At 44.5% G+C, this 26,748-nt stretch overlaps 1 protein-coding gene across 1 annotated transcript; it reads right to left on the bottom strand.

The window, feature by feature from the left end:
• Positions 1-1,722: 1,722 nt before the first annotated feature.
• On the bottom strand, positions 1,723-26,430 carry YWHAQ (tyrosine 3-monooxygenase/tryptophan 5-monooxygenase activation protein theta). Its single transcript, XM_072332044.1, has 6 exons — positions 26,271-26,430; positions 24,933-25,317; positions 6,726-6,849; positions 4,302-4,465; positions 3,882-3,977; positions 1,723-2,794 (listed from the first exon to the last, which is right to left on the bottom strand). Exons 2-6 carry the CDS (start codon positions 25,224-25,226, stop codon positions 2,735-2,737), a joined length of 738 nt encoding a protein of 245 aa, XP_072188145.1. The 5' UTR covers positions 25,227-25,317; positions 26,271-26,430; the 3' UTR covers positions 1,723-2,734.
• Positions 26,431-26,748: the final 318 nt, after the last annotated feature.

Here is a 26,748-nt window from a genome sequence, read left to right as displayed (position 1 = left end):
GATCTGTGAGCCTGCCCCATGTTTCCCGAGCTGTGGGGCATGTTGTCCCCTTAGGTGAGGTGGGGCAGCACACAAGTGCAAATTATCTCCTGCAGCTGGGAACCATAACACCTCGTGAATATGCATCATTAGCCTGGGTGCTCTGCTAAAAATGGAATTACCTGGGGGACAGGGGACTTTCCAAAGGCATTTAGGAAATTATAGTCTAGTATCTATTTTGAAGTTTTAATTTAAATTTATCTGTTTTTAAATCATCATCTTATTTCCCTACGCTTTTTGATGCCTTCTCAACAGTATGAGAAGGTACTGCATTCACTATTAGTAAAATGCAAGAGCTGGTGCTACTGCTTCAAGTGCATCCTTTGCACAGAACGCAGACGCAGCAGACAAGCGGCAGCTGGAAGCTTCCCATCTTGATAGACAATTAGAGAGAGAAACATCTAACAAATTAAGCTGTAATCCAGATAACAAGGCCCAAACAGCGCTGCTGTAACAAACACTGACAACTCACTTTGCACGCTGCAAAGGGAAGGAATAAAAAGCAAAGCACCAGCTGACAATGTCGTGCATGCTGAGGCAGTAGTACAGAAGAGCAGCAAAAGCAATCTCTTAATTGAGGCGCTGATGCTGCCTGCTAGTGCATATATACTGAAATATGTTTACAGGAGGATGAGAGCAGTTAAAACCTTTATGAAACAAAGGATCAATAGGGAATGCGTGGGGGAGGGGAAGAAATTATGAAACCAAAACACCAATTAAGAAGCATATGAGTTTATGTAGAATCCTGCCACACAATACTTTGACAGCAATTCAAAGTGACTGAATGAAGAGAAATGGAATCGATACATTAATTTTCTTAAAGCAATGCATGTCAGTTGAAGCATATATATATAATCTGAACAGTTTTATTGTAGGAATACTCATTGTGCACGCTCATAAGAATGAACATAACAGGTGGAAGATGTACCATCAGAAACCTACACGGACTGGCAGTATGGCATTTTCCATATGTCACATCCTGTCTAGCCAGGACACTACAAGGAGTTAAATATGTTCAAAAACCCACCAACGGGGAACTAAGAGGTAGAGATTTAGGAAAAAACTCTGATGTGATCTAGGCAAAAAAAAACAACCAACATACACAGAAACCCACAGAGCAGCGTGTTATTACAAAAGCTCCAAGAACTGGGGAAGCTGTCATACTAGAAGCAGGCTAAGAACAAAAGAAAGCAGGTTATGGCGTGGCAGCACACAAACTAATGTTCTAGAAGAAGAATTCCTCAGCACTCCTACAACTGCATCTGGAATAACATAAAATAGTAACGACAACCATGAGTTAAGGGGGGGGGGGGGCAGAGCAGGAAGACAAAGGAGAGAAGTTCTAGAGATTACAAAAAAGGCATTAATTTAGAAGAGAGGATTTGCAAGCCAGGGAGAAACATCCAACAATTGGCTACTTGGGTGTCGTTCTTTGTTTTCCCTTGAAGTCATTAATAAGGTGAAGCCATTAGCTCAAGTAGATTTAGTTGTTGAGAAGTCCACATGTCAGGTTAACTATGAAAAGTTATCCAGGATATTTTCCTAGAATGCTCCAATACGACACGAGTTTAAGAGCAGCCTTTTTACGAGCATGCGCTAGATTTGAGAGCGGCACTTCTAGCACAAGATACTCGAGTTCAGCCCTTGAGCAATTCCACGGAGTTGTTACAAGCCAACAGTAAGTGGTTTATAAAATGTAATTTTATTTCATGTTACTTTGCTGTTACAGAGGGCATAACATTTTCACAAGGCTTTTTTGGGACTACAATCAATGATTAGCAACACACAATAGTGGTCCGAACTCTCTAAATAACAATCACTGGACAAACTTGACACCTTCTCACATGTGCACAAACCTGCATGGAAAAGTACTAAATTTTATACTTGGACATGTGAACTTCAATTGGTTTTCCCATTCCAGTGTATTAAGAAATGACATGCACTTTAGTCTGCCAAAAAGCACTGCCTGTACTCCGGCAGTAACATGCTGCTTCTAATACATAGTAAAGTGAATACCAGAACTACGAAGGCAGGAGTGTAAGTGAACTTTTATTGGGGAGGGATATAAACTTAAACAGCAGCAACTGAAGATTAAGAGTAGCCCCTGTTTTCAAACACACAAGCTCCTGTCTTACATTATACAGGAAGCAATTCAATTTGTAAATTTTCAAGCTAGAAATGCTCAACTTGATCTGGCCCAATACTTCCATAGCTCTACTGAAAAATACACAGTAGCACGTGAAAGTCAATTATGGAAAGGAAAACCTGCAGAATAAGGAGGGAATGTGGAGAATTAAAAGCTATGTGGAACACTCTTTAGTTGCAATTAACTACATTTTCATACCTTACTGTAATATAAAACACAGTCGACTGGCAGGAACTGGTTCAGATTTGTTTTTAAATACCAGGTACACTTTAGTCCGCTACATAAGTGTTTGGAAGTTACTTATGTTTATATGAAATGAAGCTATTAATACTTTTCTACAGCAGTAACCGCACACCAGGAAGGCCAGGACAAACACAAATCAAGGAATGGAGTTTTCCCAAAGCTGCAGTGTGAAAAGACTATAAATTGATTTCCATACACATGGATGGGTTTTCTTTGCTATAGGAAATCCAAGTGGAGCTATAAGGAATGGAGACGTGTAAAAAGGTTTCTTGAGAAGGAAAGGGAGAATGACACCCCGTGTGCAGTTTAATTTTCTGCACCTTCTGCAGCATCACATTCTTCTCCTGCACTGTCTGATGTCCATAACTAGAAAGAAAAGAAAAATGGTGTCACCTTTCGGAAGCAGAGTTTTACTTCCAGAAGGTGACAACTATTATACAGAAATAAGCAATTGCATTTCAGGATCTATGCAAAAGACCGGTGCATTGGAGCTGTACAACCCTGGCTTCCAGTACTTGAATCATAGAATCACACTTGCTTGCGGAGGGGTAATTGGAAACATTTCTCCATGCAGCAGGTACAACCAGTTATGCCCCTCAGCTATTACAGGCAAAGCAGACTGTGAAATCCAGATTTCTGTGCTTAGTAACAGTCTGCATCATTAACCTGACTCAAGTCTTAACAACAGCTTCAGAAAAAAACAATTTAAAAAGCAGGGCTAGATCCTAAAGTGAAGATCACCATTTCGGTTATTGAGACAAAGCATTCTACAGTGTCAATAAAGCCATTTCTACTGAAGAAATACTATAAAACTATAAAGCTTGCTGCAATTTTAAGCGCAGTGACTACCCACGGAGAGAATATTCTCTATAAAAATTACCATAGTTACCCATTTTAAGAGCCCAAAGATTCCATTAGGCACTTATCTAACAGCTAATAGTTACAACATAGACTCAAAAATCAACTCCTCATTAGTATACTGTAATTCCAGACCTTTTGTTTTAATGAATATATATATATATATATCAGGATATATATATATATATAAGGCAAATGAATTAAAACCAGCTACACTGGATATAACAACATGAAAGACATCTCATTTCTGAGGTAACAATCACAGAGTTTTAGAGTCTCTTGACACATCATGGACTACTATTTTTGTACTCCTCGTCCTATTTTGTATGCTAAAATAGCTGAATGCATCTTCCTCAGTTCCTTTCAGAGCCCATCAAGAAATGAAGAATATGAACAAGCCAAGCTGTCATTCTACGTTAGACAGCATGGACTTGATGACATCATAATTCACTTTTAATGCAGCATAAATTGGAAAATATAATAAATAGCCTAAATTAACCACTAAGTTTTGTGCTAAATAATGTTTCTATTTCATGACAAATTTAGTCTAAGCACTTAGATTACAGAACGGACAACACAGAAGAAGTCAACTTACTGTTAGGTTGTCTCTAAGTAACTGCATGATGAGGGTACTGTCTTTGTATGAGTCTTCGTTCAGTGTATCAAGTTCTGCAATGGCCTCATCAAACGCCTGCAACAATTAAGCCATCTTTAGTCTATTGACCAATCACTAAAAAACAGAAGCTGAATTTATCAGTATAGGCAGCTTTTTTTTTTATTTAAATCCAAAAAAGTAACATTAGAGCTAAGTGAGCTGATTTGGTCTACTAGAAACATGCACAAAGGCAGTGAAAACTTGCTGTGCTGTCTAGGATTTAAATACAGCTGGCTTGCACTCCTTAAATTCCACTGACAACATGAGCTTACAAACTTGATATATCAAATTGGATAATTTCCTGCATGAGAAGACTCTTCTACTGTCCCAGCAAGCACAGAGAACTGAAGAACAACTTACTGTCTTGGCCAGTGTGCAGGCAAGCTCAGGATTGTTGAGGATCTCATAATAAAATACAGAGAAGTTAAGAGCTAGACCCAAGCGAATCGGATGTGTTGGCTGCATCTCCTTCTTGCTGATATCGAATGCCTCTTGATAAGCTCCCTGTGAGTTTTCTATTGTCTCTGTTAAAGGAATAAGAAATATTTCAGTATTAGTTAGGGTCACTTTATTTATTCATTAAAGATACAATCCTTCGCAGGAGACCGGACAGTCCTTCACTTAGGCCTCCTCTTAGTGAAACACTACACTTTGTTAAATCATAGCAATCATTTTAAACCCATTTTAGGTGGAGTTACCACACTGACAAAGCACAGGGGGCAGATGAAGGAACAATGAAGACAGATAAACCCACAAGGTTAGTAAACAGACACTGAAAATGATTACAGTACCTCAGCTTGACATATAAAGGTATGGCCTCTGACACAATACGATCCTTAGGTATTAAAAAAGATAATTCATTACTTTTTCTACAGAGCTCTCTTTGCACAGGATGAACACAGTTGAGTTTGAGTTGGGTGTGTAGCACGAAGAAGGCAAGTTTGTACAGATCTCTCTCTTTTCAAGGAAGTCTACAAGGCATGTGCTGTATGCTTCTGAAAAATGAAGCATCTGCCTTCAAAACCCGGGTGGAGAGAATTAGGAAGTCAAGATTAAAAAAACAAGGTCATGCCTGGATTGATTTGAAGGAATCCCATATTGTGAAGAGGCTAACAGGCCAAAGCAGATACACCTGGAGCACTGTATATGGTCTAGTCAAGACTGTCTTCCAGAAGACAACCAAAGGGTCAAAGTAATCCTAGATGTCCCTGCTGAAGTGTCAGTAAAAAAATAATTGCTAAACCAAGTCTGCTAAGTGCTCAAGAAAGCTGTAACATATGTGGAAGCTTCTCAAATATTCACAGTGTAACCAGCACTAACAGTCTGTTCTCGGTTTGCTGAGAACAAAACAAAAAGGCAAAAAGTCTCATTAATGCAGGAAACCTGCCTGCATCTTAGAGACATTTTCAAAAAGCCAAGCACAAAGTGCACACAGTGATGCATGTAACACAAGTGCTTCACATGGAAAGCAAGAAAATCCAATAGTAAGGTTATCAATCCATCCTTCTCTTACAACCCGTATCAGCACGTAGGATCACTTTACATGCAGTCTTTTCAGCTAAGATGTGCTGGTGTTTTTCTGCTTCGAGAAGTGCAGATCTGTAGCTGCTGCTCGAGACAAAAACAGATCAGAATACCTTTGTAAAAACCAGAGACAAGCTGCATCGACTGAACTCAGACCTGCTGGTGTCGTTTGAATAACATGAAGGGCTAAAAATTTCGGAAAGCAACTAATTAATGCAAAGTTTTTTACTCTGTTTTCTGTGTTTTCATCTTCCAACTTCAATCCTTTCAAGGCTTTTCATCTCTCTTCTTTACTACAGCATCGGTCTTAGGATGCCCAGTGACAAAGTGTTCCTGCTAAGCTGTGAAGTTTTCCAGGCCTTTGCTGCTGGGTCCAGAAAGGCAAACTAATATTATAGGGGTGGCATCATCTCTGAAAGGAGGTTGTGATGAGGAAGACTTTGGCCTCTTCTCCCAGACAACAAACAGCCACAAGTCATTCCAGAAGAGATTTAGAATAGACATAAGGAAAAACTTCTCTTAGAGTGGTCAGGCACTGGAATGGCTGCCCAGGGAGGTGGTGGAGTTGTCATCCCTGGCAGTGTTCGAGAGGCATCTGGATGAGGAGCTACGAGATCTGGTTTAGTGGCTTGTGGTAGCAATGGTGATGGGAGGACAGTTGGACTAGCTGGTCTTGTAGGTCCTTTCCAACCTTGTGATTCTGTGATTCCATGATCCCTATCAGCATCAAGTTTCCAACGTAGCTTACACTTTTCTCCATGTTTACTGAACTGGTAATGTTACTTATTTAAAATCTCAGTGGGATGGATGGCTACAATGAAGACTACTTCACATTTAGATGGTTAGAATTATAGATAAGCATAACACAGTCATGGAGTTTAAAAAAAAAAGTCACCATGAACTGTTCTCTCTTCATCCCCACCAGTAAAAAAATAAGAATGATGACATCAAGTACATTCCCAGGCCTACACCTATTTTTCTTCCCAAAAAGCTCTAAGCAGTAATAAACAGCCATCCAAAGGTACAGACAGGGTAGATGGCAAGAGCACCTGTCAAAATCTCCCCTCATACTGTCCTAAAGGTCTATTCAGTCTTTTACCCTCTGCCTGTAGAAACAAACCTGGTCTTTTCTGCACTGCTAACTTCCACATCATTCAAAGTAAGATGCTGATGTGTGTAGTTCACTGACTGTTCTCTCCCCCACAGCTCACAACTGAAGTTCATTAGGTAACAAAGACCAAAGGACCAAAAGGCACTCACGTTTTCTGTCATCACCACAGGCAACTTCAGCAAGGTATCGGAAGTAGTCTCCCTTCATCTTCAGGTAGAATACCTTGCTCTCCGGATTAGTTGCATTAGCTATTAAATATTTGTCCAACAGCTCCTGGTAAAAAAAACAGAGAAATAAGACATCAGCATGTTATAAACACTGTTCCAACTAAGCTAAATTTATTCTCTTCTCTCCAACTTCTTTAGGTAGGCTCAAATGTTGGCTACAAATTAAGGCCAAAAAGAAAACAGCAGAAGTTTAAAGGGCATCATAGATAGACTGAACCAACTGTGCAAATGCACAAAGCTAGATGCTCTATTAAGATGGTCAATTGAGCCAGTTGTCTGATCAGACTGCCGAAAAAGTAACAAAAAAGGCTTACTGGCATAGACTTTCAGACTGAGTTTCGTTTCAGAATACATACTTCTCATTTTAAAAACATCACTTCAAAGAAGTGAGCTTTTACTGGAAAAATGAAACATTATGCAATAATTGCCAAAGCTATTTATAAGAATCCATTCTGCTTCACAAGAAAAGCAAAGCACGAGGAGTAACTGCGCAGCATTCAGTATAAACTGCATTCATTAGACTTGAGATAAAGGATCTGCAACCCACCCACCAGATGCAGCTACAGGTCTGCACCCATCCAGTCGGCAGTCAGCCTCATCAACAAGCAGCACCAAGAGCTGGTACAGCCAGACCCTGCTGGCCAGCACCATCCCTGTTTGTTTGCTCACACAGCTCTTCTTCCCCTGAGGCCCTGACAAATTGAAGGACTGAGCAATCACTAACCACAGGAAGGTTAACAATGGCAAGTGCTGGATTTTCTGCCTAGGAGAAGGCAGCTCTGGCTATATGTACAGCCCACAGAAAGGGATCTGGGGGTTCTGGCTGACTGCAAGAGGAATGTGAGCCAACAGTGTGCCCTGACAGCCCAAAGGGCCAGCTGGACCCTGGTGTGCACCAGGCCTAGCACTGCCACTGGGAGAGGGGAGGGGTTGTCCTGTTTGCTCTGCCTTAAGCAGCCTCACCTCCTGCACTGTGCTGAAGTACACAAAAGATACATAAGCGTGTCCAAAGGAAGGCTACAAAGATGGGGAAAGGGCCTGGAGGGCAATAAATATACGTTGTGGCTGAGGTCCCTCGGTGTGATCAGCCCAGAGCAGAGGAGCTGAGGAAAGGCCTCATGACAGCTGCAGCTCCTCACAGGGAGTGCAGGGCAGCACTGAGCTCTGCTCTCTGCTAACAGTGACAGGGCCTGAGGGAACGGCATGGAGCTGTGCTGGGTGGAGCAGCTGGGGGTTAGAGACAGGGCCTGCACCAGAGGGCAGTGGGCACAGAACAGGCTGCCCAGGGCTGGGGACATGGCCCCAAGTACCAGATCATGGAGCATTTGGACACTGCTCTCAGACACAGGGCTTGGGTGGTCCAGAGGAGGGAGTGGATCCCCATCAAATGAGGATATTCTATGTTTCCCTATAGCCAGAGGAATGGGGACAGGTTTGCAGACCTCCAGGCAAGATGAGATAAGGTCATAATGAGTGCAGAACGCCAACCTTCAAGCAGCTACAAAAGTAACATTCAAGTCCAACTGAATTTTAGACACAAGCCTTCTTCGAATGCCTACTGCCACAGCATTATCACTACCTACCAGCAACCCACCTGCAAGAGCTTACTCATCCCAAACCCTCCAAGCTGTTTGTTGGTAATGATTCTGAACTGCCATTTGTAGCAGAGCACTTCTAGCAGGGTGTAAAAAAGCCTTTTTACCACAGATGTAACATCACAATACAGTCTGCTTTGTAGCTCCCTTCAAAGATCCTCCTACCACTGCATTAAGGAACAGTAAAGAGATGGAAGTGCTCCTACTACAAGCCCTGGGAACACAGCAGCAGCGTAAGGTGCTACCTGGCACCCGACATCCTTCCACTTACCAAGTCAGAAACAGACTTTTGAGGTCTAGTAATGCTAGAAAAAGACTACACGCTGCCTACATGGCATATAAACTGCTAAAAAAACCTCCTTATTCCACACAGTGAAGCATGGAACGGCTTGCATAGGTGTATTAAATAGCACACCTTGATGGTGTTATGGAAGCAACAGCAAAACCTTAGATATGTTTCAAAACAAGAATTAAGATGGAGTAGGCAGATGGGTAATAAAATCGCACTAATACTGTTATTTTGCATGAGTCACTCACATTACAGTAAGCTATTCCCACCCTACAGCCTTCTGCAAGAAGACAAACTTCACATTTCAGCTCTGCGTAGGTATTTTTCCAATGCTTTTGTCCTCAGATGATGTCTGTGCCCGCCACGATAATACAGAACAGTTTCCAAGCCTCAGAGACAGCAATGCAGTAACCTCAGCTACAACAGAGAAATTAGAAAATTGACTCTTAACACACCTGTGCTTAGAAAGGTTCCTTAAATTGGTCAGGAAAACTTAGCAATCTCTGAAGGACATCCTAAGGCTGGGACTACCCTAAGCAGGAGAGATCCGATTTATACGTGTACACAGATTAGAGGTGAGAGATGATGGCAAGTATTCTAAGGAACACCGATCAGACAACTAAGAAGGATGCGTTGTACAAGATCTTAAAACAAGTGCCTGACAAGACCATATCCTTGATTATTCTCATTTTTATTAATGCTGAAATAAGACTTGGTAGAGACATGATGAGGTAGATGATGATCCAGCTATGCTAGGAGTCACCAAGGTCAAGCCACCGAGTGAATCTCACTCAACTCAGAATCTCAAGGATGGTGACTCCACAGCCTCTCTGAGCCACCTGTTGTAGTGCTCAGTTGTCCATGCAGTACACAAGTTCTTCCTCACGCTCAGACAGAGCTGAACATTTCAATTTTGTGCCTGCTCTTGCACCTCACACAGAAGAAATGTCAGGTTGTTGTAGGCAGCTCCATTTGGAGGGACCAGATGGTCCAATCAGCCCATCACATCCATATAGTTTTCTTCTGTTGGGAGATGCAGGGTTGACTTAAAGAGCTTAGGAATAGTTTCAAGGAGGAAAAGGGATAAGTAACAGGCTTCTTCATGGTAAGCCATAGGATAGCAGGACAGGGGTTGAGGGACAATGTGCTGGTGACAGCCTTTACCCTGTTCCACTATGTACTGAGTTAGGTGGAACATATTTAAGATAGGTAACACCAATGCATGGAAGAATCAACAGGGGGAACAAGAAGCTCTAATAAGTCCCTACTAAGGACTCGGAGGATCCTGAAGGTAATCTTTTTCCTCCTAGAGCTTAGGAAAGAAGGAAGCATATAGACTTTGGAAGTAAGGTCAGAAACACTGGGGGACTACAGAAATAGTATTCACCACTGTATGCAGAAAATTCATGCAACCACTGCTCAACTGGAGCTGAAGCTGGTTAATACTGCGTTGGATAACAAAGACACACACAAAGAAAGCTTAATCACTTTGACAGCAAAAGGACAACTCAAGAAAACATCGGTCTGTTACTTAAAGAAGCAGAGACTTGTAATGCCTTTTTCTCCTGTCTTTAATAGCAATAATGGGCTGAAAGACCACAGCTGCAAGATGGGTAAGCTGGCATTGAACTCATACAGGATTTGCTGCTACACACAAGTCTATGGGGCCTGATGAGATCCATCCTAGGGTACCAAACTGACCATCAGTACCATGAGCCTCAGTTGTTTGGCAACAGCACAGGTGTTCAACCTTTTGGTTTGCAGCATGGAATAAAGATCTGTCTCAGGCCACATACAAAATATAAACCAGTTATTGCACTTACAAAACTATCTTTTTTTTAAATGAAAGCTTAATAATAAATAAATAAGAACCACAACCATAAAACTAGTAGGATATCTGACCTTGTTTCTGAAAAAAAACCTGATGTCTCAGTTCCATGGCAGTGGCTGCAATGCTTACTGAGCTCTCAAGGTGCTCATCAGAGATTTCTCATCAAATTTTATTTTTCCCAAGCTTCGCCCTTGAAAACAGTTGCTCACAAATGTACATACAGCCAAGAAGTGACGACGTGAGGCCAGGCCAGACTGCCTGATGGGGCAGAGGCACAGCCATCTCAACCCAGGGCAACTGGAAGACGAGCTGTGCCGGGCTGAATGCAGCTTGCACGCTGGGCACAACTGGTCAACAGCCTGCAGAAACTGCAGAGGCTCCAGTCAGCTGGAAGCTGCCAAATGTTATTCCAGTTTTCAAGAAAGGCAGAAAAGACAACTGGTAATTATAGGTCTGTCAGTTTCACTTTAGTGTCTGGTAAAATTACGGAGAGAGTTATTCAAAGACACTTGAAAGACAATGCAGTCATCAGACAAAACTAACAAGGGATCATGAAGGCAAAAATCAGGTCTTACTAACTTAATATCCTTCTGTGACAAATACACCTGCCTAGGGAATGTGGGGCTTGTGGGTTTTAGAAGAGCTTCTAAAGCCATCTCTCACAATACCCTCCTGGACAACGCAGCCAGCACACAGCTGGACACACACAGTAGGACAGGCTGGTGGGTCAGGCTCAAAGTTGTAGTAAATGGGGTTACACCAGGCTGCTGGCCAAAGAGGGCTCCCCAGAGCTCAAGTTTAGGGACAGCTCTCTTCAGTGTTGTCATCAATAACCCAGACAACAGAGTTGAGTGAACTCTAAGTAAGGCTGCACACATTAAATTAGGAGGAACTGTTGATTCTCTTGAGGCCCTGCAGAGATACACAGTGTGTCAAGCGTATCCTCAAAACGTTGCCTGCATGGTGCAGGATTGAAATGTTGTGATTCCATGCAGAAGCCCAAGAAAACTGTCTGAAAAATGTCAACGTTTGGAATGAACTGTAGCTTTTTCAGAAGGCAAAGAGCAAGTTACATACACTGCTTTATTGCCTAGGAGCTCCTCAGCCAGAGGAGTGCAGCTGTCCAGACAGCAGCTTCCACTCACAGCTCATCTCTGGTTTAGGGCCTCCAAAATCATCATCACAGTACATGAGGTTCTGCACTTGGGCCAGAGTAATCCCAGGCACATATACAGACTGGAAGGAGCAATCCTTGAGAGAAGCCCTGCAGGAGTCCTGATGGATGAAAAACTTAACATGAGCCAGCAGTGTGCTCTTGCAGCTCAGAATCACAGAATCACAAGGTTGGAAAGGACCTACAAGGTCATCTAGTCCAACCATCCTCACCATCACCATTGCTGCCACAAGCCACTAAACCAGATCTTGTAGCTCCTCATCCAGACGCCTCTTGAACACTGCCAGGGATGGTGACTCCACTACCTCCCTGGGCAGCCATTCCAGTGCCTGACCACTCTCTGAGAGAAAAAGTTTTTCCTTATGTCCAATCTAAACCTCATCTGGTACAACTTGCAGCCATTTCCTCAGGTCCTGTTTGTTGTCTGAGAGAAGAGGCCAAACCCCTCCTCACCACAACCTCCCTTCAGGAAGTTGTAGAGTGCAATGAGGTCTCTCCTGAGCCTCCTCTTCTCAAGACTAAACGATCCCAGCTCCCTCAGCTGCTCCTCATAAGACTTGTGCTCCAGACCTGTTGTGGCAGGGGAGTTGAGATTCATAATCCTTGAGATCCCCTCCAAGGGTCATTCTGTGATAAGAGATCTGTACCTCCATCATTGAGAGTGGAGCATATTTGTTCCACTTTGTGCATCTTGTTTTTCTTTCTTTCTTTTTTAAATAGCCTTAAACGGAACAAGATTTCGTGTTTATCAGTCATGTAGGACAGAAGAGAATGCAAACAGACTGAGCAAAGCTAATTTATCTATCCTGATTATCTTTCAAATCTGTAAGGTACTTAGAACACTGAGTGAGCCATTCATCTCGAGACATCATCATTATCATGTCATGCAATCCATCACTCCCTCCCTCTAATGGATGGAAAATGCTGGTAGGGCAGTGAGAACTGACAGATACAGTAAGAATTTGCTTTGCAGTAACAGACTAGAAAGCTCCAGATGTCCTACAACCATTTCCCACTCGGGTTTTTCTGTCTTTCCACCATACAGCAGTCACAGAATCTCATGCGAAGTACATATTTAATGGTAACTAAAACGAAAGTGGGCAGTCTGAACAATGAGGGAGATCTCAGCCACCTCAAAAGTTGTTATGGCAAGTTTTACTGAAAAACAGAGTCAGGCACTCCCAAATGTACGACTCCAAGAAAGTTTCATAATATGTCAGACTGCCATTCTGATTCATGTAGAGCAAATGTGCCTATTGCTTTTTTATCTGGGGGGGTGGGGCATGGACCACGTTAGAGAAGTGTATGTATCAAAATACAGCTGCCATCATCAAGATCAGCAGCGGTTCTTACTATCTTCTAAAGAACTAGTGAACCTGTTCTAGCAAGTGAAACATACCTCAGATGCTTCCTTGAAAAGCCACCTGATACGTGAGTCCTTTGCTGCTGGCTTGCCCTGCTGCTGAGTGACACTCCACACCACAAGCAGTATGAAGAAGCAGGAGCCAAGAGTCTGCTCTCAAACCAGACTGTTCATTTCAGGATGACTGCATGAGAATAGGTTTGCATGGTGACAATTTGTGGTTGGTACCCGCTGCTTCCTGTACACCACCCTGTTATCCTCCAGCAGCACACCAACCTTCCTGTATTGTGACCGGATTTCCCCTTCTCCCTTCTCATTAGTGCTGCTTACACATCTCAGTTCACATCTACCTTTGCAGAGTGCCAACACTTTCCCTCCTATTAACATCACGTTCCCATAGACAATATTCTTACTGCATCCCCTTACCAACAGGAGGCTTTTTAAAACAAACAAACAATTCCTAAGGAGATGCCAGCAATGCAGTCCCTGGAGCAGATTCACAGCTGCCTGAAGGGGCCATAGAAAGTTGGTTAGGAACATGTAAACAACCCATTTCTTCCCCTTTTAAAGCTGAATTTTGCTGTGATACCCTCCCTAAACCATTGGCACACTTATTCCTTTATATACCAAAAGAAAACTATATTTGAATTGCCTTTTTGGATCTCTCTCCAATTCTCCTTTTACCCTCTCCCAGCTGAGATGCTACACCATTACTGTCGCTCTTCTCTCACTGTTGAAGCAGGAGCAATGGTTAGCATGTAGCCACTGTATCAGACCATTGCAACTAGACTGAGACAGAAACACCAAATTCACCCATTCTCATCACTTCCTTATCATTATGCTTTGTGAAATGCAAGCCCTGAAGGAATATGTCAGCCATGTGTTCACTTGGAGTACCTGACAGAGACAAAGAAGCTCCCTAAAGACACAGGCTCCTCGTAATTATTTGCTGTGCATGCATCCAGCCCCTTATGAAGAAGCTGCATTCCACGCACGCTTTCTGCTGCCCCCTTTCCAGGGAAATCAGCCCCCTCCCCACAATCTATTTCAGAAGACAAGTCTGCCTTAGGGTATCAAATTCAACCACTACATGTGCTAAATACCTTCTGCACAACTCAGCTATGCATTATGTTTGAGAAGCAGAGAAATTAATACCACTTTCTGATCTGTGCTGTTCTCACATATTTGGCTATTGGGAATCTTGACAGCAAAGATGACTTCTAAGAAACAGATTCAGTACTAAGTTGATAGCTGCCTTCAGCACTTGCATCAGTACTGTATATGCTTTTCTTACTGAATTCCATGAATATGAAGTATTTGTGTATATGCCAATGCTGTTAAATAAACTGTTATATATGAAGAATATAGATATCAATACCAAAGGATGAACACTAACCAGGTCAGCTCCAAAGACTATCTTTGAGGTTTTGGGTGGTTGGAGACGATGACACTTGTGGGACCCTTCCAACTCAGGCAGTTCTATGATCAGAAGGTCTATTCAAGGCCTATTTTTCAAAGCAAGCTGAAGTTATTGCATATTTCCAGAAGGTCTCAGTGTTGCAAACTAAACTCCTAACTTGAAATAGATCATTCATTTGTCAACTCCTGGGACAGGTTAAGGTCACGTAGCACCAAGTTATTTAATACTATGCCACTAAAAGACTCGTCTGCATTGGGTTTTATATTTGTCACCAACTTCATTTGGTACTACATTGCTTACGCTCCATCATGGAAAAAAACAGTCAGTTACTAGCAAGATCAAGCATCATAAGCAGCAGACTTCTGGAGAACACTGCTTCCAGGAACACCAAGTGAATACGCTGTGTCTCATCTTCCAGAAGTGCCCTGATGTTCAAAATCCCCAGCAGGATTTTGTGAATCAAGTTCTGATAAAGCCTAATTTTACAGGTCAGACTATTTCAGCACCACTCTCATGCCTAAGGCCTCGGCATCTGACTTCAAGTTCTTTAAGACGCTTATTCCATTGCCATCTCCATCTTTTGGGCATGGAATTTTGTTATTCTTTAAAAACAAACATAATAGTTTGTGGGGAAGCAATTTGGATGTGTGGATTTTAGTGACAGAAGATAAAAAACTCATGCTAGGCTTCCACTAGTACGAGCAAAAAAAGAAAACCCCAAAGTACCTGCAGAAAGGAAATTCCATTAGGATTTTTCCTTGAGAAAAAGAAGCAAATCAATATCCACGTGTACAGTATTAAAGAAAACATAGCCTTCCAGTGCCAAGGCAGAAATTCAGTGACATGGAATAAAAAGAGATCAGCTCCTCACACTTCAGCTTCTCAAGTGCTCTGCTGTCCAAATGCTCCTTAGCCCTACCAGGGGAGGTGCTCCTTACTAGTTATTAAGAGTCTGGGTTCAGCACATTCTGCCTTCCCAGGCATTCCTCCCCCAGCTGACGCAGAACGTTCTCTATTTTCCATTTTTATTGAAAAGATTTTGAAGTTAACCACCAGAACGCATTATACAGGTGAGAACAAGCAACTCTAATTAGCTGAGTGTTGTACTTGCCTGCAAGGGCACACAATCGCTGCCCAAACCCCACCAAGGCAAACAGCCACATGTAAGCGGAGAAACTGTTTCAAAGTAAAATGTATTTTTGAGGCAGGGTACCTCAGAAACAAACACACACACATATGCTCAGAGTACGTGTCAGAACTCTTTTGCAGAAAGTTAACTCATTGCCCCAAACATAGATTCAAGGTCATGCTCAGCCTCATCTGAAACACAAGCAGCTTAAATCCAACAGCCATGCTGTGCAAAGCGTGCAACCCTTCCTCAATTCAGCCAGGCCTACAACATACAAAATACTGGAGACTAAGGATTTATCCAGCTACTTCTGGAAGTCCATCATACTCCCATATGAGAAAAGTCACCTGTAGAACTGGGGAACTGGTTTCTGTCAATCACAATAGAAAAAATAAAGCTGAGAAGCTGGTGAGACAGTTCAGATCAACACATTCTTTGAGATGGTTGTCACCTGCAAGTTTTAATAGTCTGACTATTACATGTTCCAAGCCACCTGACAGCACAGATAAGCACTGCATGCTCAGACCTTTCAGCCAGGCTTGGGACTCACACACAGCCGCCTGCTTTAACCATCTAGTACATGGGTTAAGAGCCCCTGACTAGTTCAAATCTCCATCAGTCATTCCAAAGTCCACAGTATGACTCACTGCAACCTAGGTGTGTTTTAACATTCAGCAGTTGTTTTCTTGACAGGAAAGGGAGAGTCCCTGCTGCAGCACTGAAGATCGCTTTACTTTCAAAACTAATTCAGCAGAAGTAAGCACTTCATCCTTCTGGGTTCGAGCTCTCAGAATCACCTCCTTTGGGGAGCGCATTAAATAGTTTTCATGCAGACCTCTTTAGACATCCATATTACAGTGTATATATTGAACAAAATACATGTGTGCCTTTCCAATAATGATATGACCTTGCCAGACAACCTGACAAAGCACCGCAGACAACAGAAGCAAACACCAGGCACAGAAACAGAGAGGTGACCTAATTCATCTTTTCCATTCAGTTCTGAGCAGCTGTCTACATAGTTTTAAGAGCTGGCAGTCTGTATTTAGGACTGGCCCTGAGCGATCTGGAATCCAGCTCAGCAGATGCACTGGGAACTTCAGCTGCAGCACATCTGCCCACACCATTCCTACCTGGGGCACAGATCAGTTTCATCTCACAATAGCATTCCATGCTTACATTACTCCTAAAGCAAGAAGTTAAGCTCTGTGGTCCCCAAAGAACTACGTAAGCCAGGAACTCTAAACATGGAAATGCAAGTTCTCCTTTCTATAGATTTTCATCAGACAAAACCAACAATCCAGCAAAAGCCAAAGGATTACTCAAGTTCTCGTGGAAGAGACCTGAAGTCTGAGTTTTTCTCCTGTCAAACACAGAAATGAGTCTTCAAAAAATGTTATTTCTTCAATAACTGCAGCTTCTCATTAAATAATAGCCATACAGCACAGCCAAAGCTCTCAGGAAAGGGTTTTTTGTGCGTGTACAGACAGGTTAATCTCCAATTGATCGGTAGCTTTCTTCCATAACTCCATTTCCAGATATCCCCCAATATACTTCCAGTGTTATTTTTCCCTTAGTAAACATATTACTGACAGTAAATTCTTCCCTTCAGGACCTTGACTAGCTAGAAGTCTCCTCCTGTGGGTTCCATTTGCAGTCTTCCACAATGACAGAACAGCAGTCCAAGCCTAAATTTGCATTTACAAAATCACTGACATGTTCTGCAGCTACAGAAGTGCTGAAGGCCCTGAGATACAAGTCCGGCAACACTCAAATCAAACCACAGTGCATGGAGCTACGCAGGGTTTACTGGCAGCTGCTCCTGTGCAGCCAACTTCTTTTTAAAGGCAACTTTTCACTGTCAAATGAACTCTGTGCAACAGCTCTCAGTTTTACTCATTTCACTTCTGCTCTCTGTTTGGGAGCCTGAGATCAGAGGCTTGTTATCACTGACAGCCAGAAAGGTAATAGAATTTCATGCGCTTCCCTCTCTCCCTCACTGCTCAGAGCTGCTGGAAGAGTCTTTTGTATTGCTCTACTCCATGGCAACTTCAAGGAGAGACAGCTAGATGGTTTTTTATTTAGCCCATTTAAAAGCATGCCAGTAATTTGTTATCCTCCACCCAGACAATCTTAAGCTATTGAAGTCTAACCTCTAAGTTCTGAGAGCTAAATGCCAACATTCCAGATAACTTCTCCATAACAAGTTCTCACAGAAAGCAAGCCCTGACTTTGGTGCTAAGCCCCTGCCTACCTACTACCACTTACAACAATCCCCCCTTACAAGAATTCTGCAACATTCATTCATTTGGCATCAAGACTTCCTGAAGAAGTTCTATCCAGATAATAAGGTGGTGTCAGCCTGGAACGACATTTAGGTCATTCAGCATCAGAGCAAGCAGCTTCCTGCTTTCAGAGCATAATGTAGTTCCTACATCTATAGGAATTAAAAGCTTGAACAATGACTTCCATCCACGTTAGGAATTGGTACAACACTCTTTACTTCATTCCTTTTGCAAACTAAGAACAAAGCACGAGCAAGACCAGAGGTAATTGAGGACTTGTCGGTTTACAGATCTCCTATGTTTTGGTGGGTGTGCTGAGCCACTGGACATGGAATTATTTCCAGTGCCTGGTACAGCTGAAGAGCCCAGTTCACATGAACTGCCATTCTGATGCATGGAGTGAATGAACAAGTCTCAAACTTAGAAGACAGCTGTGTACTCAGCTGCAGCTTCCTGGGAAATAAATGAAGAGGAGGAGCCTGGAAGCATCACACCACCGAACAACGTAGAACTGTATGAAATTAAGCACCGCAAGTGATCAAGAACAGTCTTATTTACCTTAGTTAGTCAGCCCCTGATTGAATTAGACTCATGTTTACTGCTGGGTACAAAAGCATTTAAGCACTACAGTAACACCTAGGGTCAGCAAACCCATTGTTCTTGAAGATCAAAAGCATGACGGAAAGAAGCAAGATTTACAGAACTAAGAGAACACAGGTCATTAACAAAAACCTCCACCCTGCAAACTAAAGAGAAGAAAATCTCTCCATCATTGCTTTAACACCCTCCCCTGTCACTGCCAGTTTTCCTCAATGCCCTCCTCTGAAAATCTGGTACTCCCCATTAATGAAAACAGAGCACCAAGCTCCTGCTCCCATACACAAACCACTACAGATCTATGGCTTTTACAATGTGCTAGCCAACCTCAATTTGCATTTATGCCTTCGTAAAGATAGAAACCACTCAGAGCCTTCAAGCTTCTAAGATGTCCCTTCTATTTCTTCAGTATATAGACTTCTCTTCATTTTAAAAAGGCATCTATTGTACAACTATCTGCCACTGTTCTCTGCTCACCTGCTGGATAGGAGAAATGCCTGCATGAGCATGATCTGGAAGCAGCTGTTATGTGTCACCTCCTCAGCAGGGTAAAAAAAAACACAACACTGGTGCCTTTGTTAACTTGCAAGTACATCCCATTTCCTTAGGGCCACCACACCAATAAAAGACCTCCAATAAATCTAGTAACTCCTGATGTACGAGTATACCTGGGTGCTTTAATAGGCTTGACCACAACCATGCTAGTTAATCTATAGCTTAACCTAATTAAAATATGGATTTGACACTGGAGATAGATGAAGCTTTGGCTGCCTTACTCTCAACAGCTGGGTCACCTGCAATAGTGCCATGGCTTCCTGTTCCCAATTACTCCACACCCTGCTTCTCAGAGGACAACACTGGAGCCACTAGTAGCCATGACTGCACAAGTGCTAACGATCACTTCCTGAGCTCTTAAGCACAAACATGCCTCAAGCCAATGCTTTCCTACCTTACACAGACATTAATTAACCCCATCCTCAAGATTTAGATATCTGCGTATATCAAATTAGTGATCTAAATTCCCACCAGCAGCTTCTAAAAAGGGAAATAAGGCTGCAAGCACAAATCTAGAGGCACAAGCTTCCAGGACATCAGACAGAATGCTTTGCTCCCATTTATCTTGTATCCTTCACCACTTTGCATACATTTCAGAAGATCAGCATCCAGTTGTGTGGGTGCTATGCTGCAAGTGATGACTGCACGGCAGGGAGGCCTCAGCTCCCATCAGAATCCCCTGTGCTATTTAAATTGTGCTCCAGCAGATCTCAGCCTCCCCAAGAATCTCCATGCATCCTCGGATTGTTCCGACAGCTCTCAGCCCTTTCTCAGAAACAGATTCAGTTTTCCCTGTAGGAAAACACGCAGTGCTCCAGCAGCACGTTCCAGCGAAGGGCACAAAGAAAATAAAAAGACATCAGATACAGCTATGAGTAAGTTAAATATAGAATTCACGATCTGAACTTCAATTTAAAACAGTCTGTAAGGGTAACTCCACTGCTGGGCATTTGCCAAAATGTACTGTTCCCAATCTAAGGGCTGGCTCTGTGCCATGAAGTAGCTGCTTTTTAGCCAGTTACTCACGAGGGTGAGTCAACAGCATCTGCTTCAATGTAAAGATAGCAAAAAAAGAATGACTCGAGGCACGGCCCCATCTACTGCCAGGAGAACTGATACAAGTCCCAAAGCATTGTAACTTCAGTGGTTAGTGTATCTGATCTTCAGATTAAAGCTACATCTTACCCAACTCCCAGTGTAAGACTGTAACACCCCTTCACTCGGATGCCAGGTGCACCTCTACAATGCAATTTCTGGAGTTCATTTAGAACAGGAAAGCAGAAAGAAAGGAACCAATTTTGTTCATATAGCAGCACCAAGCTGATACGTACTGAACTTAGCAGGTGCTTTGAGCACCCTGGTCTATAAGGAGGAGCCCCTGCCTATAGCAGGGTGTTGGAACTACATGATCTTAGGGATGCCTTCCAACTCAAACCATTCCATGATGCCCGCATGTACAATTAAAAAATACATCAGGATTTCACTTTTCTGTAGGCCAAGGGTAACAGCAGTGAAAAAACAGGGTTATGTTTGAAGCTTATTCATCATTTGACACCAGGTGTTTTAGTTGAAATCAGGAATCTATTTGCTTTTGAATGAATCCACCAACTCCATTTTCAATGAAATGACCAATTTGTGCTGTTGGAAAAGCAGTGTCTTCTAACACATGGTTTTTAGTGGGTACTTGGTAGGTTCGTTTGTGTTGTTTTTCAGATTAGCTCTACAACAAGATCCACAGGAGGAGTACAACCAGAAGGACAGATTTTACCCTTAGCATTCATTGTTTCTTAATTACACAAAGCAGAAGTATTAACACAGCTGCAGTGTGGAGGGGGAGGAGGAAGGAAGGAAAGGGGAGCTGGCAAAAGCAGCGTGCTAAGCCACCCTTTCAGAAATGAACGCTGCAATCTTACAGAAGATCAAACATTTACAAGCATCCTCTTGACCTGAAGGCACTAATAACTGAAGTAAGGTACACCCTCCTGTCCAAGACTAGTTCATTGTCTGTACTGCCACAGGGTACAGAAAAGAACCAGGGGCACAAGCAACATTACCAACATTACCTTCAGTCCGTTCTTCAGATTCCAAGATGCATTCACTCCTAGAAATACTTGACACAGTGCAATGGAAAACTGTTTGTGCTAGACATCCTAAAGAGGCATTTGGAAACAAGCAAGAAGCCTCACATCTCTAAATCCTCCACAGCGACTTAAGAACCAGATTAGAACGATTTGCATTTCAGCTAGAGCCATGAAGAGGATGTAACCACCACCACACTGCTGTTTTGAGGCCTTTACAGCTTTAGCCACTACCGCTCCACCAAGTTTTAAACCATACACAAGCAGTCCTCAACACTCAATCTCTATTGTTCCATGGAGGGCACAAATCACACTGGGACCCAGGCATAGCCCACACACTGTGCTACCAAACACATGTGAGGAAAAAATGCTCCAGAAGCAGGTGGAAAATGAAGTGCTTCCAGTCAAGGGTCGATGTCCTGCTTCCCATTACACTAGTTCCCCCAAAGTAGCTTGAACATAATGCAACTTACTGATGTGCAAAGGGACTGAGCTTATCAAACCCAGCACTCTGATCTGCACACCCAGACAAGTTGCATTTAAAAGTTACCTCCTCGAATATCTGAGGAACCTACAGTCACAGTTTGGTACCACACATCCCATCGTCAAAGTTTCTTACATTATTTCATTGATCACATGAAAAAATCATTACTGCTTCCACCCTTTCTACATTATCCAGCATCCCTGCCTTGAAATCACCACCTTCTGAGAATGAGAAAGGAACATGAACTTTATTCTCATAGTGTACAGAGGGGAGGAAAGGGAAGTTGCCAACCTATTTCTTTCTTCATAAAGAAAAGGGGTTTCCAGACCCATTGGGACTATGATTCCTGAGGAGCAACTCAACAGCAATCCTCTCAAGTTACCAAAGAATTCAGCCATTGACACAAGAATAAAAGTTGTTGGTGCACCTTTCAAATAAGCATTTCATGCACACTATTTGACAAATCATACCGCTTCTTCACCAAAGTGTCTTTCATTTGAAAGACCAGCCACCAAATCAACAACTGAAAAGAGCTCAGACCACATCTGCTCTTACTTGGATGGCAGATCATTCAACATTTTCACTGCTTGGCATGCGATGGAATCTCATACCTTACCACAGCTACTGACAGGGTACACTGATTAAATAATTAGCAATAAAAATTAATGAATATGTACATCTATACATATACAGACATGCACAAAAATATACACATTTGATACATATATATATATGTATATATCAACATGATTTTGGATGTTCCACTCTCATGACGTCCAAGTCCTTACCAAAAGGACTTATCTAATTGCTTTGAGGCATTCTTTACAGGAAAGGAGTAATTGTGTTGGTTATTTCGTCAGCGATCAGCAGTATTTTGTAATGCTAGCACAGGTATTTCTTCAAGAGCAAACACATTTCACTTGGAAAAGCTGTGCCATACCAGTGATCAAAAAAACTTTTGAAAAAAAACCTGTCAGTGGTATGACTAACAGCAGCCACTCCACCCAGTGCATCCACCCTTGCTAAATCCAAATACTCCAGATGACAAGCAACCTTTCCATACTACTTGCCAGCAGTTGTTTCAGTTTAGCTGCCTTCCCAGAACTGAAAAAGCATCACCAAAGTTCAAATTCAAGGACCTACAGATGTGCAAGCGGACACCACAGTACTAGTATGTAAGAAATTACCCTTCAAAGATGAAGGAATCAAAAGCTCTTTGTGGCTTAGCTTTAGGAAACCCATTCTTTGTAGTGCCTGCACATTGTAAGTTTCAACCTCTGCTGCTGACTCATGGGGCAGAGGAGCAGTAGGTAGATGGAGAAGGAAAGCAGCAGAGCAGAATGTAACCATGCATGGCGCTCAACAGAGAGTAACAGCACAAAGGCTTGCAGCAGGTAACTGTCATGTCCTAGCAAAAGAGACACACCTTGGCCAGCAGGGTGGAACTGGGCAGGCATGCTCATCTGGAGGTTTCTGTCTTCACTTCCTGCAGCCTTCCAGGCAAGAAGGAAAGAACGAAGCTGCCAACCAGGCTGTGGCTGTTAATAGAGGAAACAGACTAGAACGTGGGGAAGACGACAGCTATAGGGCAGGAGAAGCTCACCTCCCCTACATCAGACTTTTGTGCTAGCACCGCTGCACACTATTAGACACAACCAGACTAATTTCAGTACAACCTCTGCTAAACATGGCTTGCCAATTTACCATCCAGAGGTGTTCAACCTCCCCAGAGAAACACAAGCTCCTTGTTAGGATGGCACAGCATGGGATTTTACTCATAACCTCCCCTTAGGATTCATACCTGGGAGAAGGACAGAGGCAGATTAAGAAGCCTGAAGAATAAGCTTTACACTCAGGTCTCAGGAAGCTAGCTCCAAAGAGAATCCAAAGGAGGTTGTGCAGAATCACAAAAGGATTAGCATCAACACCCAAATTTCAGGGCTGATCTTTACACAGGAAACAAGAATCAGTGCCCTACACAAGTTGCACCATTTCCAAAAGGGTGAAGCTTTTGCAACTTTAACTACAGGCATAACTGTAGAAACAGTTTCTTTGAAAGATGAGGATTCCTAAACGCACTAACAAGGTGACTCCATTCATTCAACTGATGCACTCCCACGTTATTTTCAAGCAAAGGTAACTCATTTTAGAGAAGGCCTCTGACTCGTAGTTAGAAACTAATCTAGGTGGCAGCCTGTATGTATATGAAATACATTATGTATTTTCAATACAATCCAAGAAGCACCCTTGTACATGAGCCAAAACACTTATCAAGATGCAAATTCTGTTACTCCCAAACCAGCCATCTTTAACCTCAGGTCTTCTAACCCAATTCAGGGTTAAATCAAAAACTGTTTATTTCCTTACTCACTTCCTTTCTCATGCTTGCAATACTAGACATCAAAAATACACAGCTTAACCACTGAAGATTACATGCCACACCATTACCACTGCACTGCACACACACAGCTTCCTGCACTCAGTAAACCCTGATCACACAGAATAGGGTTGCACACTTCCCATGTTGCTGACACAGGTCTATGGAGCTCCTGCTGCACTGCAATGCTGCTTCACCATCAAGAGCATCTGGAATTCTGCTCCTGGCACGGAGATCTATTCCTGGGCTTTGAAACACGCTCAGGTGCACCATACCTGTCATGGAATATCCTGTTTCCAAGCCACAGTTGTGCATTAGCCCAAAATTACTGCAAATTCACTTTTAACAGCCCCCAGTAAATCAACTTGATTTTGACAAAGCAGATTTCTACCTTTTTCTTTCCTACTTTCAAGGAAGATGTCTTACTCTATGAAATCATACCTTATTATCTAGGAGAGAAAATCTAAAAAATGTCTCTTTAAGGCCTCTAAAGAGTGTTTTTCCTCGCATGAAGCAGCACATTAAATGAACAGCATTAATTTAAATGCATTTAACAGGTTCCTAGCACCAACCTTCAGAAATAAAGGGCTTTCATTTTCTTTTCAGCTTACCTTGTGAAGATTAGCTTACTAACCAAAGCATGAGCCTAAATTCTCTGTATCTCTGTGCTCAGCTAGCGTAGTACTGCACACAGGTAACTCCATCAGACGTGCATCTCAAACACAGCTTAGCATACCTCAATTACCTCTGCATATACAGCACCCACAGCAAAGTGCAGATGATTTTCTGTCTCACAGTAACCAATATGGCAGCTGCAAAAGTTACTGAACTGACTTCCCCCACTCCAGCACGATACCTCACATACTGCCCAGCCAATTTCCCACCCTTCTCAAAACAGCAGCATCCCGCTTCTCTCTCTTGATAAAACAGGAAAAGGAAAGCCCCCACTCACCAGCACAGTGGTGCAGATGGACCTGAGCTCAGACTCCACCTTCTCCCTATAGTCCTTGATAAGCTGCATCTTCTTGTCGCTGGTGTCTGTCTTCTGCTCGATGCTGGAGATAACCCTCCAGGCAGAGCGTCGCCCCCCCACCACATTCTTGTAGGCCACAGAGAGCAGGTTGCGCTCCTCGTTGGACAGCTCGGCCCCCTGTTCCGTCACTGCCTTCATGCAGGTGGCCATGTCGTCATAGCGCTCAGCCTGCTCCGCCAGCTTGGCTTTCTGGATCAACTCGGTCTTATCCATGGTGGCCGGCGGCAGGGCGAGGGCAGTGTTGTAGCAAAGGCAGGAGAAGCTGGGGACGTCACTCTGCCAGCAAGAGAATGAGCCTCGGAGCCTGCCAGGAGAAGGACGGCAACCGTGACTCCAGGAGCCCACGCTGAAGACCACGTCCTTGCAGCCCCCTTAATGGGACTGCAGGAAGCTCCCCATTCCCAGGTACGTCCCACGGAGCAGCACTGGCACCCTCCCACCCTTCGGCAGAAACAGGCACTGATACCCGGGCCCATCCAGGGGAAGCAACAGCCCAGAAACCCAGCCAGGGACGGGACACGGCTCTGGCCGAGGGACAGAGGACCGAGCACCGTTAAGACGTACCAGCGTACCAGAGCGGCTTTTTGTCCTTACTCTGCGCGCCCCGTGCAAACACACTTAAGTGCTGCTCAACGGAGACGCACAGGAGGACACCCAGCTCCCAGCCAGCCCGAGGGCCTTCCCCACGTGCCTTCACCGCGCAAGGGAGGGCAGGAGAAAAGGAGGATACAGAAAAAAGGTATTTAAAAAGAAAGAAAGGAGAAGAGCGCGCTCGGCCCTGACGCTGCAGCTCAGCGGGGCCGGAGGCGACGTCGGGGCCGGGCGGGGCCCCGCGGGCAGCACGGGCCGCTTCGCCTCCTGGCGGCGGGGCGCGGCGGGACCCTCCCCCCGGCGGGAGTGGCCCCTGGACAGAGGCCGCGGGACGGAGGCCCTCCATTCCCGGCCGTGAGCGCCGCGGCCGTCGCCGGGTGGGGTCGGGGCCGCGGCGAGGGCGGGAGGCCCGGCGGCTCCGCGGCGGCCGCGTCCCCGGGGACGGCGAAGCGGGGCGGCGCCGAGGCGGGAGGCGGCGGAGCGGGACGGCCGGGGCCGGACGCGGAGGAGAAGCCCCGGCGGGTACGAAATGGCGGCGCCGCCCGGCGGCTCCTTCCGCCGCCCGCGACCGCCGAGCGCTCCACGCCGCGCTCACAAAATGGAGGACGCGGCGCCGAGGCGAGGCGGGGCCCGGCGGCCGCCGGCGGGAAGCGGCGCCGCGCTCACCTGAGTCCGCTGCGCTAGGCCGGGCCGCGGGCGGCACCCGATCGGCTGCGCCTCGCTCGGGGCTGTGGCGGAGAGAAAGAGCCGCTCCCGTCGCGGGCGAGAGCCAGCGCTAAAGGGCGTTGGCACGGGCAAGCCTACCCGCTGCTCAGCCCGCGCCCACGCGGCCAATCGCGGCCTCTCCTGCGAGCCCGGCCCCGCCCCTCCGCTTCCCGACAGCCAATCCGAGGGCAGCGCGCCGCCGCGGGGGCGAGCGCGGGCAGGGCACAAGCTCGGTTGGCCCGTGGGCTGCGGCTGGGGCCACGGGGTTTCCTCCAATTAGATCCAGGGTGAGATGACGTCACTGTCGCCATGGCGATACTGCTACAACCCCCCCCCCCTCGCTCCCCCCCGCCCTCCCCCGGCGGCTCGGGCCCGGCCCCGGCGCGGGAACGGGCGGGGGCGGCGAGCGGAGGCGGCGTGTGCTATGGGGGGTGCCCGT

This window comes from Excalfactoria chinensis, chromosome 3 (genome assembly GCF_039878825.1).
Source record: "Excalfactoria chinensis isolate bCotChi1 chromosome 3, bCotChi1.hap2, whole genome shotgun sequence".
Classification (NCBI taxonomy): Eukaryota; Metazoa; Chordata; class Aves; order Galliformes; family Phasianidae; genus Excalfactoria; species Excalfactoria chinensis.
Note: the sequence above shows the minus strand (reverse complement) of the source record. Positions and strands in the feature narration are given on the sequence as shown.

Coding starts and splice junctions, on each gene's coding strand:
- YWHAQ (XM_072332044.1), bottom strand. CDS start 25,226: ATGGATAAGACCGAGTTGATCCAGAAAGCCAAGCTGGCGGAGCAGGCT. Junction 6,850..24,932: donor CCATCTGCACCACTGTGCTG/GTGAGTGGGGGC, acceptor TTTTTTTACCAG/GAGCTGTTGGACAAATATTT. Junction 2,795..3,881: donor TACTTAGAGACAACCTAACA/GTAAGTTGACTT, acceptor TTTTCTTTCTAG/TTATGGACATCAGACAGTGC.